At 36.3% G+C, this 16814-nt stretch overlaps 1 protein-coding gene across 2 annotated transcripts in view; it reads left to right on the forward strand.

Moving 5' to 3' along the window:
* The window catches only part of LOC106872745 (uncharacterized), a 108605-nt gene extending 104644 nt beyond the window's left edge, over positions 1-3961 (forward strand). For both annotated transcript variants that reach the window (XM_014919833.3, XM_014919834.3), the window contains one exon: positions 193-3961. In XM_014919833.3, the coding sequence (XP_014775319.1) occupies positions 193-989 (797 nt within the window). In that variant the 3' untranslated portion in view covers positions 990-3961. The remainder of the gene's footprint in view (positions 1-192) is intronic.
* The last annotated feature ends 12853 nt before the right edge of the window (positions 3962-16814 follow it).

Below are 16814 nucleotides of genomic sequence, written 5' to 3' on the forward strand. Positions count from 1 at the left end.
CTTTGTTCTTATTGAAAGGGAAAGAAGTTTATTATTATTATTATTATTATTATTATATTTTCACAAGTCGGGTTTCCACTTGTGTTCTTTGTTGTCTTAAGATAAGCAAGATTATCTAATTATTTATTTCTGTTCTGTTTATCTAATAATTATCTAATAATTATCTAATTATTTATTTCTGTTTTGTTTCAGGTAAATCTTCATCACCTGTAACACCCAAAACATGTTATATGCTTCCAGAAATTCCAACATTAATTCCCACGAAAGACAACCAGGAAATGAGCAAGAAATCGCTTTTCCTATTAGGGTACCGTGATTGCAGTTATGAAGCATTGCGGTATATGATTGAAGTTGAGAAGATTGCTCAAGATGATCCACTCATACTTGGATTACAGCAACACCTGGAACAGCATCAACTCCGTATGGACATTCAGTCTTTGATTGACAGTGAACTTGGCAACTTGGACAGATCAGATGATAGTGAAGATTTAAATAAAATATCTCCAAAATCTTCTCCAGACACTAGTTCTTCAAACAATGAACTGCCATTAACCACACATTTAAAATCAGAACATAATAGTGCTGACAGCACGTCTCCACAAATGACTGTTACATCAACAACTGCTATACAAACTAAGGTATGTCCAAACAAATCAGACAGTTTAAATGGCAACTGTTGCCAAGATAATAACAATAACAGTCAAAAACATAGTAACAGAACTATAAAAAAGAAAAGAGAACTATCATTATCTCCTGCTGACTGTGAAGCAAATTGTCTCCTAGAAAAAGAGACTCTTTGCAAAAAGAGACGTTTAGAGAATTCTAATGCAGTGAAAATGGATGACAGCACAAAATGGAGCCAGCTCAATCTCTCCATAGCTACAGTTGCTCAAGAGTTGATTGTTCTTCTTGAAAATGAAAATCCATTCTTTGAAGATGATTCCTATGTAGAAGAAGAACTTGTTATGAATGAGGAGTTTGCCAAGTGACCAGAGTCTGGATTTGTAGGTTAAATATCATGTGACATTGAAAAAAAAAAGAGGGAATAAAACAGGCTTCAGGCATCATCGTTACTCATGACTTGGACATTTTGGAGAGAGAGAGAGAATAACAATAATAATAATAACTCAATTTGGAAAACAAATTAACATCTTACACTGGGATAGGGGGGGGGGGGTAAGTGAACAACGTAGTATATGGTTACAACTGATCACATGAGCAAATTATTAGTATCACAACACATTAAATGACTAGAACATGTGAACATCGGTAAATCAGTGTTAGGATATATGTTTTGCTGAACAGTTTTCAAAGACTTAGTTTAACACCATTATATATTGTTATATTGTAATAACTAAACACTTAGGCTTGCAAACAAGTTTTGAGTGAGAAATACAATAAATGATTATCGATGAGAATATATAAGAAGAAAATGGATCATGAACATAAGAACATAGAGGTAATTCATCAGCGTATCTAGCAGTTCCTTAATATATTCTCTGATGGTCTGTAAAATCCTTTAACATAATTTTAATGATAACACTATCAATATATTTTTGTGAGAGCAAAAGAATGACATACAAGAACATCTTGATACACATCGTTTGTTGTTGAGTGGTTAAGATGCTGGATTACTGACTCGTGTTTAAATTCAAACTCTGCTCCCAGCAATGATCATATGGCATAGCTTATTATTTTTGTCTCTGTCATAGATGAGAGTTGGTGTTGTTACATAAGCCATTTCATTATGCTGTTGAGCAAGTCTCATCACTACTTTCTTAACTTATATACAGAGGTGCAGGAACGAAATTTGCTTAGGGGGTGCAAACCCAGTTTTTTAGGAAGATATTCAAACCTTATTCATTGCTCCACATAAATTTTAGGGGGTGTATTTGCACCTCCTGTTCCTGAGCCTGTGTTCATATATTCAATCTACTTGAATACAGCCACCACATCACCCGTTTCACTGTTCAATGCTCCAACAATTAATTCAAGCAAATAAACTGAATTTCCCAAATCAGCCAAACTCACAGGAAAATAAAACACTATAAAATCTTAAATAAATTCTTGAATAGGGATGCTTGAGTTCATATAATTGTTGTAGAGGTGGCGATGTTATCAGCGATATGGAAGGGAGATAATAAATAAATGGAGTTGGTAGTTGTGGAGGTGGTGCCGTTGATAGTGGTATGGAAGGGAGATAATAAATACATAACTTTCTAGCATTCTAGAATTGTTGACTAGTTTTCTACTCGTTTCTTTTAAAGTTGCTTATGTCCGTGTATAACACGACCCGCTTCTCTTCCCCAAAAGGTATGGCTTGATGCAGTGGAGGTTTGACTCAGATCAAGATTAGCTTTGTGTTATACTTTAAAAAAATTATAGTATTTATCGTCATATAGTAATGTTGATAATTTGTAAATATAACTAAATAATTTATTTTTTTTTGTAAGTCTGGAATTCTTTTTCACAAAAATAATGATTACAGCGAGTTGAATTTTAAAAAATTTTTATATCATTGGGTATTGTTATTCGTAAATTCCAAAAGAATTAAAGTACAAATTTAACATTTGCCAGAGTTGAACTTAGAATTGAGAGGAATAAAAGTAAAGTGTAAATGATCTTTAACCCCAGATCAGCCCAAATTGTGTAAACTTACGGTCAAAGGTATTTCAAGTATGTCCATCGCGGTTTTTCCCTTTCATTATTATTTCAGATTGAGTATATATCTAGGACTACATTATTTAATGCATTCATAACTTTAAGATAGTAGGGTGTGGCTATATGAGTGATTTCTTGCAGGTTGTGCAACAATATAGATCAGTCATGGACAAACTGTAGCCTGTGGGACTTTCTGAATGGCACAACAATCGAAAAATTATCTTGAAGTCTGTTAATGGTGCAAGCCATCTGTTGATAAACCATGTCTCACTTCTTGAAAAGGGTTACCTGTGTTTGACATGGAGTCTTCTGCATCTGCTTAAAATCCCATGAATCAGTTGATTTAGTACTCTCCTATCTCCTGCAATTCCATTACTTCAATGAGTAACAACATTAGTCTCAACAGAGTCTGGATATTAAACGATGTCTGATACGCTTACATCATATGATGTAGAATTGGTATTGTCTTTCAGGTTAAGATAGCTTTTAATACATGGGGTGTTGAACTCTTGGTTGATCACTCAGGAGTTTTGCTGCACTCCAAGTAAATACTTTCTAAATACTTACTAAATACTTTCTATCTCACTTTTTCCAAGAGTGGGTTGTTGTTGCTGTGATAGTTGTTAAGCAACTTTCATCTCTTGCTCAGTTCTGCTTGAGCATGCTGAGGCATGGAATAAATTATCTGCATCAGTTGTTTGTTGTCAAGACTTCAAAACTTCCATGCCTTCTGAAATTCACCAACAGTACACCTGGTGCCTCCACTCCTTTTTTTTTTTTTTTTTTTGTAGACTTATTCTCTGTTCACTTCCTACCTGCTGCAGTTTTAGTTACTTTCCCCTCTGAGTCGTAGTGCACCTGAGCACTCTATACAATAAGTTCATTATTATTATATAGTAGTTGTCAGCTAATATAAGAACGAGAAGGAGACAGCATTAAGTGATGGATTGCTAAACAACTAGAAACGTTTAGCCTACAGATTAGAAACATTGTGATCAAATCCTCAGTCATAATAATAATTAATTATTAAAAAAAACTTTAAAACTTTTTTTTTTTATCTTTGTACAAAGTGTTAAATGACTTGTTTGAAAATAATGTGTGATAACTTTCTTTTATCAAATGCTTTATCTTGAAATATAATATTTATTAACATTTATTTGTTGAAATTAGCTTTTGTTGATGTCAAAGTCAGTTTCAGTTTTTTTGTGAAAATAAATGTAAATCTATATTTTCCCCTGTTAAATATAAAACATTTAATGAATAAAAAACAAATGTAACAAAACAAAAAATAAATTTGCAATATATTGTTTTCTATTTTTGTTTTGGGCTCCTCTAAGTTGAAATGATGTGAATGTCTTGTTTCTTACTTGTTTCAGTCATTGGACTGCGACCATGCTTAGAGCACCACCTTAAAGGGGTTCATCAAATGAATCAATTTTAGTACTTATTCTATTGGTCTGTTTTGCCAAACTGCTAAGTTATGGCATCATAAGCAAACTAACACGAGTTGTCAAGTGGCTGGATGGAGGAAAATCATGTAAACACACACATATACATATATATATAGAAAATATATATATATATATATATAACGTTGGCGTTAGGAAGGGCATCCAGCTGTAGAAACTCTGCCAGATCAGATTGGAGCCTGGTGCAGCCATCCAGTTCACCAGTCCTCAGTCAAGTTGTCCAACCCATGCTAGCATGGACAGCGGACGTTAAACGACGATGATGATGATGATATACATATACATCCAAATATATATATATAATATATGTACAATGGTGTTAAGCAGGGCATCCAGCCATAAAAACCGTGCCAAAACAGGAAGGCAGATGTTAAACAACAATGATGATGATAAAAAGGATAAAGATCCTTCTCAAATAGACTCAAATGATCAGTTTCTATGGTGTATATATATTAACCCTCTGGATAGGATGCCAGTCCATTGTAGGATTACTCATTTTTGCCAGCTGAGTGGACTGGAGCAACAGGAAATGAAATGCTTTGCTCAAGAACACAACACATTACCTGACCCAAGAATCAAAACCACTTACAGTCATGACTTCAATGCCCTACCCACTAAGCCATATCCCTCCACATATGACATATGTTTGTATATATATATATGTGTGTATATATATATATATATAAGAAAAATTATAGAATGGACACATCTAGGTGATCAATACAAATTCCAAAGCATAATTTAAAGCACATAACGAAATAAATAGACATATAAATTTATATAAATAAATGGATAAAATTACATGTAAAAGTTATATGTGGAAACTATGCATCATGTACGTTGGGTTCAGGTACCGAATGGAGAAGTGACAAATATAGAGATGAAAACCCAAGGTAAGGGCTTTCAAAAGGAAATGTTCCAATTGATTAAGAATTTGATGTTTATATGAATTATTGGATAAGAGTCCAAAATTTAAAAATTTAGAGGTAAATAAATTTGGTAAAATATTATTACATAAGATAAATATACAAACTCTGGGTTAAAGGACATCATTTGCAGCCGTTTCAGGAGTACATTAAGTGTATAAATGGCATTTTAAGAATTCCATTACAAAAACATAATGCCCCCCCCCCCTCATCAGAGTGGTTGCCTTCATGATGAAATCCTACATGATAATAATTTGATAGATTAAAGAATTTTATTCATTTATTTATATAAATTTATATGTATATACAGCCCGTATATTGTAAAGTATACTCTAAAGATATACTTTATAAAAAAAATTTAATTTCATATATATATATATATATATATATATATATATATATATATATATATATATGTATGTATATGACAAGCTTCCGCATAGTTTTCATCTATCAAATTCATTCACAAACCATTGGTTGATCCCACACTACAATAGAAGGCAATTGCCCAAGGTATCATGCAGTGAGAATGAACCTAAAACAACATGGTTGTAATTTCATCTGCTACGATCTATCTGTGTGTGCTTCTATGCACCAAGTGGATCTCTCAAGGCTAATAACACAGTATTTGGTTTTCTAACTAGGCATCCATGTTAAACTGGATATAAAGATTGCCTTTTGGTATTAACACTGCTTCTGTCACTAATACTAGTTAAAGAGTAATGCATTCTTTTATTGCCACAAAGTGAACTAAAAGAGAAACAGGTCCAGTAGCAGGATTTGAATTATGTAACTAACATTGACCAGGTGGCTGTATTTACTAACTACACTACAGAATGCATGTTTTAGTACGATATTGTTTCAGCTACTCCTAATGACTTTTATCTGAAAGCTGCTTTTAATAATCTTCTACTATCCACTAAGCTCTCTAAAGAGGAATTTAATAGTCTCAAAAACTGTAATGTTATCACTTCTGTTCAGATTTGAAACCATACTGGATGGAACTAAGTAAGACATTTATTTCATATGTCACTCTTTCTGACATATATTGCTCTGGAAACAAATATGTATTTGTTTATTCTATGGCTTAGTCAGAGGATGAAATGCAGTACACATGACCTTTTACAGGGTTAGCTGGGGTCAGAAATCTCAATTGATGTGTAACTACATTAGGAACGAGACGACGAAGAGACTGAGTTATCTCCAGACTGGAGACATGGTCTAAAGGCTTCCTACAGTGTAAATACCACTAAAATCGCTCAACAACCAGCAACTGTTGTTAGACTGCATAATGGATTAGATCTGCCACCCTAGAAAAGGATTAGTCCATTTGACAGCCTTCTGAATAGTTTCCATCTGCTCTGTTTCCTTGATAATGATATGAGAGAAAGTACTTGTATAGCGTGATTAACCTCAACTTCTTAATCACGCTGTCCTTGTCTGCACCTATATTGAATATCAGTGGTTCACCTGGAATAGATTTTGTTTAATAAATATTTAAGAAATATAGCTAACTTCCTTTTATTTATTTTATTCTATTTTCATTGGGATTTTATTATTATTATTAATTGTGCTGGTGCCATGTACATTCTGTAAAACAGTTGGCATTAGGAAGACCATCCAGCAGTAGAAACCAAGCCAAAACAGACTATAGAACCTGGTGGCCCCTGGCCTTGCCAGCTTCTGTAAAACCATCCAACCAATGCCAGCACGGAAAACAGACTTTAAATGATGATGATGACTCGTTAGAAAGTTTTATCATTTGTTGTTGCAAATTTTGGTATTTAACCCCAGGCCCTTTGATCAAAGATATTCACCCATAATTATTTTTAATTTATCTAGTCATCATATATTGTACCTAGAACTACACTAGCCGATGTATCTTTCCATGTTTAAGAGAGTAGGGTGTAATGTTTGAGAGATTTGGCTGCCATTTCTAGTAAGTTGAACAGTTACATAGTAGCTTCCTCACTAGTTTACTGCTTTTGTAGTTGTTTTTACAGCTAGATGTTCTTCCTCAAGCTAGTCATCCAACCATGTACTAGATGTACAAACAGCTTTTTAGTTAAGAAAACTGTGACAAGCAGAGTTATATGTTTTATTGAGGAGCATACCATAAGGGCTCCTGTAAGATTCAAACTCATGACTGTGTAGTTCACAACTTTGTATACTTATTATGTAATGACTTTTTTTTAATACTCTTTTATTAGTTGGACAGTTGATTGGCAAAATCATCAGAATGCCAGACAAAATAATGTCCTGTGTTGAAATCAGTTTGATGTCTTTCAAACAACTCGCACATGCAAGTGCTACCAGTCGAGAACTCTGCATACCGGAAGCCAGCAAGTGTATGGGGTCATCAGGAGAGAATGCGCGCCATTTTGGGGCCTACCTCTCGACGGCATCAATGCACACTGGTCCCCCTCACTGATATGAGGCCCCGCTTGCTAGATCAACTGGTTATTAAAAACAAAGCTCAATATTTCTCTAGCCATCGCTCATCGTCTCTTTTTAACCAAATCCAGTGGCTAGCCTTCTCCACTGTATTTTGGATATCGGTCATGGTGGTATTTACCTTACGATGAGTTAGGCCTAACTATAACAGCAGTCGTCTCACACTGTGTCCTACAAACTCTCTACATCCAACTTCGATTGGAAAATGCTCTGCTTTCCAGCCTGCATCTTCACATTTCTCAAAGAGGTTTACATAACGGTCAATCTTTCGAGCCCGCACGGCTTCTATATTATCTTCAAGAATCAGCAAAAGAACGAGTCAATAGTCTACAAATGTTTTTCCCCTCAAAAATTGCTGGTCCTCTACCAAATTTAGAAACAATATTTCTTCGTTAAATGACTGTGCAGTCTCAATCTTGTAAAATTAGAATTTTACAAGATTGGCTCATTTTGTGCCTATCTTGTATGAATTGTCTTCTGAGTCTATTAAGAGTTATTTTAAATGTCAGCTTTGTTTATTCCATCCATCAACCCATTTTCTGCACCTTCTACTCCTGAGAAAAAGTCATGGGATAGAATTCTTGGACACCTCCACCGCAGGGTCCTAGCAGAAGTAATAGTCATTGCACATTCTGGCTTGATAACCAAATATCAACAACCGAGATTGTGGATATTTATCCAGCCATCTCATTCTTGGTTTGATTCTATGTCTTCTGCCAGTTGGTTTAACTTTAAGAATCTGTCGTGCTTCTTTCCTGCAATATATTCTAATCACATGTCTGTAGTACCAGATCTGTAATCTTTCAATGTGGAGAAGTAGTGGCTTGACTGGGAGAGATACCCTGATCTCCGAGCTAAGAACCATTTCGAAATGGTTACACCAGAAGTCCTTTGGAGGAACACCATTTTGGCCATTTGTATTCACAATCGTACTCTTTCAGTCATTAACCCAATGTTCACGACTATATGTGAGGGTAGGCACATAAACTGATTTGAAGACAGATGTTCATTTGTATCCTTTTCAGTCCATCAATAAATGCTAAGCCTCCAGAAAGACATTCAGTTATAAAATACAGTGCTTCATGTAAACATGCAGGACTATCACTCTTTGAATAACTTCAGGGACTGTAGAGGCTCTTAAAGCCTGTGTCTGGTGGCATTAAATATGTGAGAACTGAATTGTTGTCTGAATATGCATCACCAGAATATAGTGTATTTCCCAAATTTTTAAGGTTAAGAGACATGCAGAAAGAATTCAGTGGAGTTAACTGTTATGATATCATCTGCGGATTTTGGCACAAGGTCAGTAATTCAAAATGGTTTTTGATGGTAAGCCATAACAATATTTTGGCAGAACGTGGGGAACGTTAGAACTGAGGGCTTGTGAACTTTAGCTGCCCGCATTATAGATTTTTACTTCTAACTGCCCATTTTGGTTCACTTCGTAATGGTCAGGTCCATTTAGTTTTACCTGGACCGCAAACATCTTTAACGTATTGGACTGGCCTGATGTCTATTCGTCAGTTACAAAATGGGAAGTTCTAGCTCATTAAGTCCCCAGGAAGGAAATTTTTTGCAACAAGCGACCAGGGACCTTGACATGAAGATAATGTAATTTCGGTATATTAATGAAATTTTTATAGAAATACTGTTCAAATGGCATAGATTATGATTATAAAAAAATTTGTGGGGAAAATGTTTCCCAAAGAGGTGAGGAGAGGACTTTCGGAAAATTCACACGATCAATTTTTTTCCCTCATGACCTTCAGGAAAATGGATATCTCATAATGAAATTTTACAGAAACACCTTTCAAACGGCCATAGATTACGATTATAAAGAAAATTAGGGGGGGGGGGTATATATACATACATACATACATACATATACATGCGTTCATCTTGGTTGGTAGTTATTTGACGGCAACGGTCGGAGAGAGGAAGGTATAACTTGGCTGCCTCTATGAAGAACTTGTGCAACAGACTTTCTTCATGTTGAGCAGTTATAAGTATCTTGCAAGATATCGTTGTAGATATTTTGATCGAATTCTTGGCTCTTGGATTGATTCTTTCATGTCTCGCCAAAGTCTTTCAATGTTTTGTGTGTGTATGTTTCTGTGTGCTATCTTCAAAATTGTTAGAGTGAGACATTTTCCCATCGTTGTTTCAATGTGGGCATATCACTATGTTTGATAATATTCCATGTGAACGAAGGAACTCAACTGACTTTTGATCGTTACAGTGAAAAGTGTTGATGTATTCATAGTAACCAAAATTACAATTTTGACAAATATTGACATTCTCCATTCTCGAGCACTAGTTTTCAAATGTGACGATATCGGAAATGAAACGAAGGATAGATTTCAAGTAAACCCAACTATGGCCTTTCAAACGGCATAGATTACGATGATAAAGAAATTTGTGGAATATTGGTGGAATATAAGCAATAATAAAAAAAAAAGAAGTGTGTGTGTGTAAGAAAAAATATTTTCTATCAGAAAAGTATGAGCGTGTGAATTTTTCTAGGGTCCTCTCCCCACCCCTTCGGAAAACATTTTCCCCACACATTTCTTTATAACTGTAATCTATGCCGTTTGAAAGGTGTTTCTGTAAAATTTCATAGATATATATCCATTTTCCTGAAAGTTATGAGGGAAAAAATCGGATCGTGTGAATTTTCCGAAAGTCCTCTCTCCACCACTTCGGAACCCGTTTTTCCCACAAATTTCTTTATAATTGTAATCTATGCCATTTGAATGGTATTTCTATGACATATCATTGATATATATCCCTTTTCCTGATAGTTATGAGGGAAAAATCAGATCGTGTGAATTTTCCGAAAGTCCTCTCTCCACTCCTTCGGAACCCGTTTTTCCCACAAATTTCTTTATAATTGTAATCTATGCCATTTGAATGGTATTTCTATGACATATCATTGATATATATCCCTTTTCCTGATAGTTATGAGGGAAAAATCAGATCGTGTGAATTTTCCGAAAATCCTCTCCCCACCTCACGTTTGTTAGCGCAAATTCTTGTTTTCATATTCGTTTTCTACACATATTTTTACACCTAATAGACTTTTTATTTTAGTTTGGTGACGGGGAGTCAAACTATATATTAACCGTAATTTCAAGCTGCAGTCTGAACATATTTCAAGCCAGAATCTCTGAAGTTAAGTTTCGCATTTCTACCAACCTCTGAATAGAAGTAACCAGAATTATTGTGACACAGTATTCAGGTTTTTCTTTAACCTCTATTCTATATTTTGATGAACATTTGAATGTTTTAACAGTTTGCTTTATAAAATTTCTGCAATTTTAATAAACATTTCTTCACGGTCTATTGTAATTTGTGTCTGAACTCATTTAACAGAACTTACTACAAATACATATTTCCTCATATTATACTATACTCGCTTCAAACTTATGAAGTGGAGCCTGAAACGAAGTTCAAAAACACATTTCAAGGGAGATAATTGTGTCAGTTAACAGAAAAAATAAAACAAGTACTGTAGAGTTTTCTCCCTTGATACACGACTAACTAAGTATTGTATATTAAGTATTTTAGTGGGGTTTTTTTTCCACAAACACTGAACATTAAAATGTGTAATGCTTCAGGTCTACGATCTAAATTTCTGATAAAGAAATAAACTTTAAACCAACTGTCTCATCAAAGAAGATTTAATTCTCAAGGAAAGCAATTTTATGCTGTTAAAGCTCTTGAGAAAAACATGATTTTTCCCTTTCTAGTCCCAAATAAGTTTTGCATTAAGAAAAATACTCAATAAGCATAACGTAACACTAATTGTATTGACCTGTAATGGAACAGGGACAACTGATGAAGGGAAATATTCTTTATGTTGCATGTCTCGTTTCTCTGTTTTTGTTTTTTTTTTTGTTTTTTTTTTCGTTGTTCGGAAAAAAGTTTGTTTTCTGTCTTCGTCTTTATGTTTTCGTTTCTCATTGTGTTTAACGTTTTTTGTGATGTTCTGTACCCATATATGCATGTATGTATACATATAGATGTAGGTATGTACATATATGTATGGATATATGCATGTATTATCTATATATATAAATATATAAATATATATATAACCGTTAGAATAAGAATAGCCTGGGCAAAGTTCAGAGAGCTCTTACCTCTGCTGGTGACAAAGGGCCTCCCGCTCAGAGTAAAAGGCAGACTGTATGACGCATGGCAGTGAAACATGGGCCGTGACTGCTGAGGACATACGTAAGCTCGCAAAGAATGAAGCCAGTATGCTCCGATGGATGTGTAATGTCAGTGTGCATACTCGACGGAGTGTAAGTACCTTGAGAGAAAAGTTGGGCCTAAGAAGCATCCGTTGTGGTGTGCAAGAGAGACGATTGCGCTGGTATGGTCATGTGGCGAGAATGGAAGAGGATAGCTGTGTGAAAAAGTGCCACACCCTAGTGGTTGACGGAACCTGTGGAAGAGGTAGATCCAGGAAGACCTGGGATGAGGTGGTGAAGCACGACCTTCGAACATTAGGCCTCACTGAGGCAATAACTTGTGACCGAGACCTTTGGAAATATGCTGTGCGTGATAAGACTCAGCAAGACAAGTGAAACCATAACCCGTAGCCTTTACCAGGAGTGTAGCCAGCCCACTTATGCGTACCTTTCCTTCTTTTGACACAAAACTCTGCTTGCGAAAACCTGTTAAAGCAAGTGAAATTGAAATCGAATTCAAAATCAAACCAAATGAAAGTGAAATCAAAATTGAACCAAATTCGATGACTGGCATCTGTGCCAGTGGAGCGCTAACAGCTCCATCCGAACGGGATCACTGCCAGAGCAGCTGTGTGGCTTCCATGCCGGTGGCACGTAAAAGGCACCATTTGAGCGTGGTCGTTACCAGCGTCGCCTTACTGGCACTTGTGCCGGTGGCACGTGAATAAAGCATTCAAGTGAGGTCGTTGCCAGTGCCGCTGGAGTGACTCCTGTGCAGGTGGAAAGTAAAAAACACCATTTGAGCGTGGCCGTTGCCAGTACCGCCAGATTGGCCCTCATGCCGGTGGCACATAAAAACACCCACTACACTATGGCGTTAGGAAGGGCATCCAGCTGTAGAAACTCTGCCAGATCAGATTGGAGCCTGATGCAGCCATCTGGTTCGCCAGTCCTCAGTCAAATCGTCCAACTAGTCAAATCGTCCATGCTAGCATGGAAAGTAGACATTAAACGATGATGATGATAATGATGATGATATAAATATACATATATATATATATATATATATATATATATTTGCATTTTTTTACACATTTTTCTGTATTTTGCCTTCAGCACTGTTTTTTCTTGTGCATGTGCATATATAGACGTATGTATGAATCTTTTTTGTGAGTGCGTGTGTGTGTGCGCGTGTGTATGCAGGTATGTAAATATATATATTTTTGGGGAGAATGTATGGGTGAGCATGTGTGTGTTTCAAGTGAGGGTGGATGAGTATATACATATAGGCACATGTACGTGGGTGTGCAGGTGTGCATGTGCATGTATGGACATGCGCGCTTACGTGATTACTATGAACATTTTTACTCCTTCCCTTTACTTAGCAGTCATTCTAATAGCCCTTGTCTTAAAACGGTCAGTCACACAGTAATATCCCTTTGTTTAACAGTCATTTTCATAGCATTTTTTTTCGATGGCCTGATAACTGAAGAGATGCCGGCGTGGGTTTCCACCCTGACATCTGAAACTCGGAGTTTTATCATGGCTATCGAATAATTGTCACATATTATATTTACAGATATATATATATATATATATAGTGTAATGGCTAGCTGAGTCTGAAGAGGAAGGGAATACCATAAAAAATGTCAACAGTTCAGAACTGCACACTAGTGTCATATTGCATCTTTGATCCAAGGAATTCGTGAATCAATATATGTAGCTGTGCGGTTTGCTTCCCAGCTACAAGATTCCAGGTTCAGTCCCACTGTGTGGCACCTTGGGGAAGTGTCTTCTACTACAGCCACAGGCCAATCAAAGCCTTGTGAGTGGATTTGGTCATTGGAAGCTGAAAGAAACCTGTGTGTGTGTGTGTGTGTGTGTGTGTGTGTGTGTGTTTGTTCCCCCACCACAGTTTGACAACATGTGTTGGTATGCATGTCCTAAAATGTAGCACTTCTGATAGAACGAGTACCAGGCTTAAAAATATAGCACTGGTTTCGATTTGTTCAACTAAAATTATTCAAGGTGATGCCCCAACACAACTGCATTTTAATGACTGAAACACGTAAAAGATGAAAGATAAAAAGTGTGTGTGTGTGTGTGTGTGTGTGTGTGTGTGTGTGTGTGTGTGTGTTTGTGTGTGTTTGTGTGTGTGTGTGTTGAACTCTCCTGTTGAACATGACAAATGCAGGTTCAGCAATTTCTTGTTGAACAATCTGCACAGATGATTTGCTTACAGTCATCAAACGTTTATGTTGTACATTAGCTCACTCCATCCACCAAATCAACAGTGCCTGTACAGGTGTATGGTGTTCCACATGTCAGATAAGGAAGTGATCGCAAAGCAAATCCCAGTCTGGGAACTGAATCCATGATCTTGTGATCATGACTGCAATATCTTAACCACTAGACCATACACCTTTGTGTGTGTGTGTGTGTGTGTGTGTGTGCGCGTGCGGTATGTGTGTGTGTGTGTGATGATTCAACAAGTTTTATGAGAAGGCATATTTAATCACTACAAACAGTAAAAATACTATAGAATTTTATGAATATTCTATAAACTTACAGCCAAATTAAAATGAGTCTCTAATTGTCTCATTATTCACAGCGTGAAGAATATATCTTCAGAAGAGCCTCAACATTCACATGTTTTATGGAATATTGTTTAAGTTGTTTTCTCTTTTGAATTTCAGTTGTGTCAAAGTGATAACTTTTAATCTGCCTTCAGAAGATACCTCTTCTATTTCACAAGTAAAGACTGCAGACATGGTTATGTGGTTAAGAGGCTTGCTTCCCCACTGTGTAGTCTTGAGTTCTGTCCCACTGTGTGATCTTGGGTCCTGTCCCACTGTGTGATTTTGGCTTCTGTCCGACTGTGCAGCACCTTGGACAAGTGTCTTCCTGGGCTGACCAAAGTTTTGTGAGTGGATTTTGTGTGATTTTGTAGACAGAAACTGGAAGAAGTTGCTGTGTATTATATAATATTATCATCATCATCATCATCGTTTAACGTCCGCTTTCCATGCTAGCATGGGTTGGACGATTTGACTGAGGACTGGTGAAACCGGATGGCAACACCAGGCTCCAGTCTGATTTGGCAGAGTTTCTACAGCTGGATGCCCTTCCTAACGCCAACCACTCAGAGAGTGTAGTGGGTGCTTTTACGTGTCACCCGCACGAAAACGGCCACGCTCGAAATGGTGTCTTTTATGTGCCACCCGCACAAGCCAGTCCAGGGGCACTGGCAACGATCTCGCTCGAAAATCCTACAGGAGCCAGTCAGGCGGTACTGGCAACGGCCACGCTCAAAATGGTGCATCTCATGTGCCACCCGCACAAGAACCAGTCCAGGGGCACTGGCAACGATCTTACTTGGCTTGCCGGGTCTTCTCACGCACAGCCCATTTCCAAAGGTCTCGGTCCGTAGTCATCGCCTCGGTGAGGCCCAATGTACGAAGGTCTTGCCTCACCACCTCAGCCCAGGTCTTCCTGGGCCTACCTCTTCCACGGGTTCCCTCAACTGTTAGGGTGTGGCACTTTTTCACGCAGCTATCCTCCTCCATTCTCACCATATATATATATATATATATTTACACACACACATACGTACATGTGCATCCTTGTCTGGACATCATGTGATGGTTGTAAATGAGCATCATCATTGTCATACAAGCAAGGTTACCTGTTTCCAGTCTTCTGTGAAAAAAACATATCTGGCCATGAGGAAATATTACCTTGCTGAGAAACAGGCAAAGGTTGGTGACAGGAAGGGTATCCAGCTATAGAAAATCTACCTCAACAAATTCTGTCTGACCCATGCATGCATGGAAAAGTGAATATCAAGTGATGATGATAAATTGTCTTAATGAGAAAAACAGTTGACAATGCAGAATAGATAATGTATTTAGATTTAGTTTTGACCAATAGTAACTAGGGTATATTTTTACAGTCAATACAAAGAAAAACAAGGTTTATTGGTGTTCAATAGGGCAAGAAACAGCTATTTTAGACAAGGTCCTTCGTTTTTTTTGCTCCAAAGTTTCAAACCAGATTATTCCTTGTATAAAGCAAGGTTCAACACCAAATGTTAGATATTTCTTCCACACAACACACTTTTATACTTCAGTCTTTGATTTTTCTTGGATGAATATTTCCAACAGAGACCAGCACCAGTTTCTTTGAGTTCTAGTATGTTTAAAATTCATCTGTTTTGCTGGTACACATGAACTGTAGTTCACACACCTTTCAAGTACATATGCATAAACACAATTTACAAGGCAAGAAATACAACTGTAGCCAATTGTGGAAAATGTAGTTCAGAAACGCTTCGGTCATACAAACATCAGTGGATCCTGAAGTATAATCTGCTTCAGTCTCTATTTAACATTAAGGATTCTCTTTTGAGATTTTACTCTAAATATTTATACTGAATGGTGAGTGCTGCAAAGTAAGAGATAGGTACTTGCAATCTAAGTCTTTAAACAGCTTTTCATACTTAGTTGAAACAATTTCACTTTATATCATAATTTTACATCATAATACCTGTAGAAAAGGCATTTGTGGTACAGACCCTATTTAGATATGTTCTAAAAAAAATCTTGCTTTATGGCAATTTTGAAAAGGGAACTGGAAACGATCTCACTGTATTTTAAATAACAATTCTGGATCTAGATGACTACAACATCTATGCATCTTTTGTTCATGTACAAGCTGTTTAAGTTAAATGAAAATGAAAGTAAAAATCTAATGAAAATGTTTAGAAATGCATGATTTTCAGGAAATCCCAAGGTTTCATAGATGTTGGGATCTGTAGATATATAAAATCTGGCCTAACCACCAGTGTTGTTGTATGAGCATATAAAAGAAGTGAATAATTTTGTTGATGCAGTTTTACGATGTATCCTGCTAGTTCCAGACAAATAAAATCTAGTTTTTTAAATTTGAGAGCAAATACTTTAAAAATGCAAACCACAACATTGATATAAGATGAAGTTATCTTTGAATATGACAAAATGAATTAAAAATTATCAAGGCATTTTTAACTAATTGATTTATTAAAATAAAAATTAATAAAGTTTCACTGAAAATAATTGAAAGTGTTAACA

This window comes from Octopus bimaculoides, chromosome 2 (genome assembly GCF_046866305.1).
Source record: "Octopus bimaculoides isolate indiv1 chromosome 2, ASM4686630v1, whole genome shotgun sequence".
NCBI classification, from domain to species: Eukaryota; Metazoa; Mollusca; class Cephalopoda; order Octopoda; family Octopodidae; genus Octopus; species Octopus bimaculoides.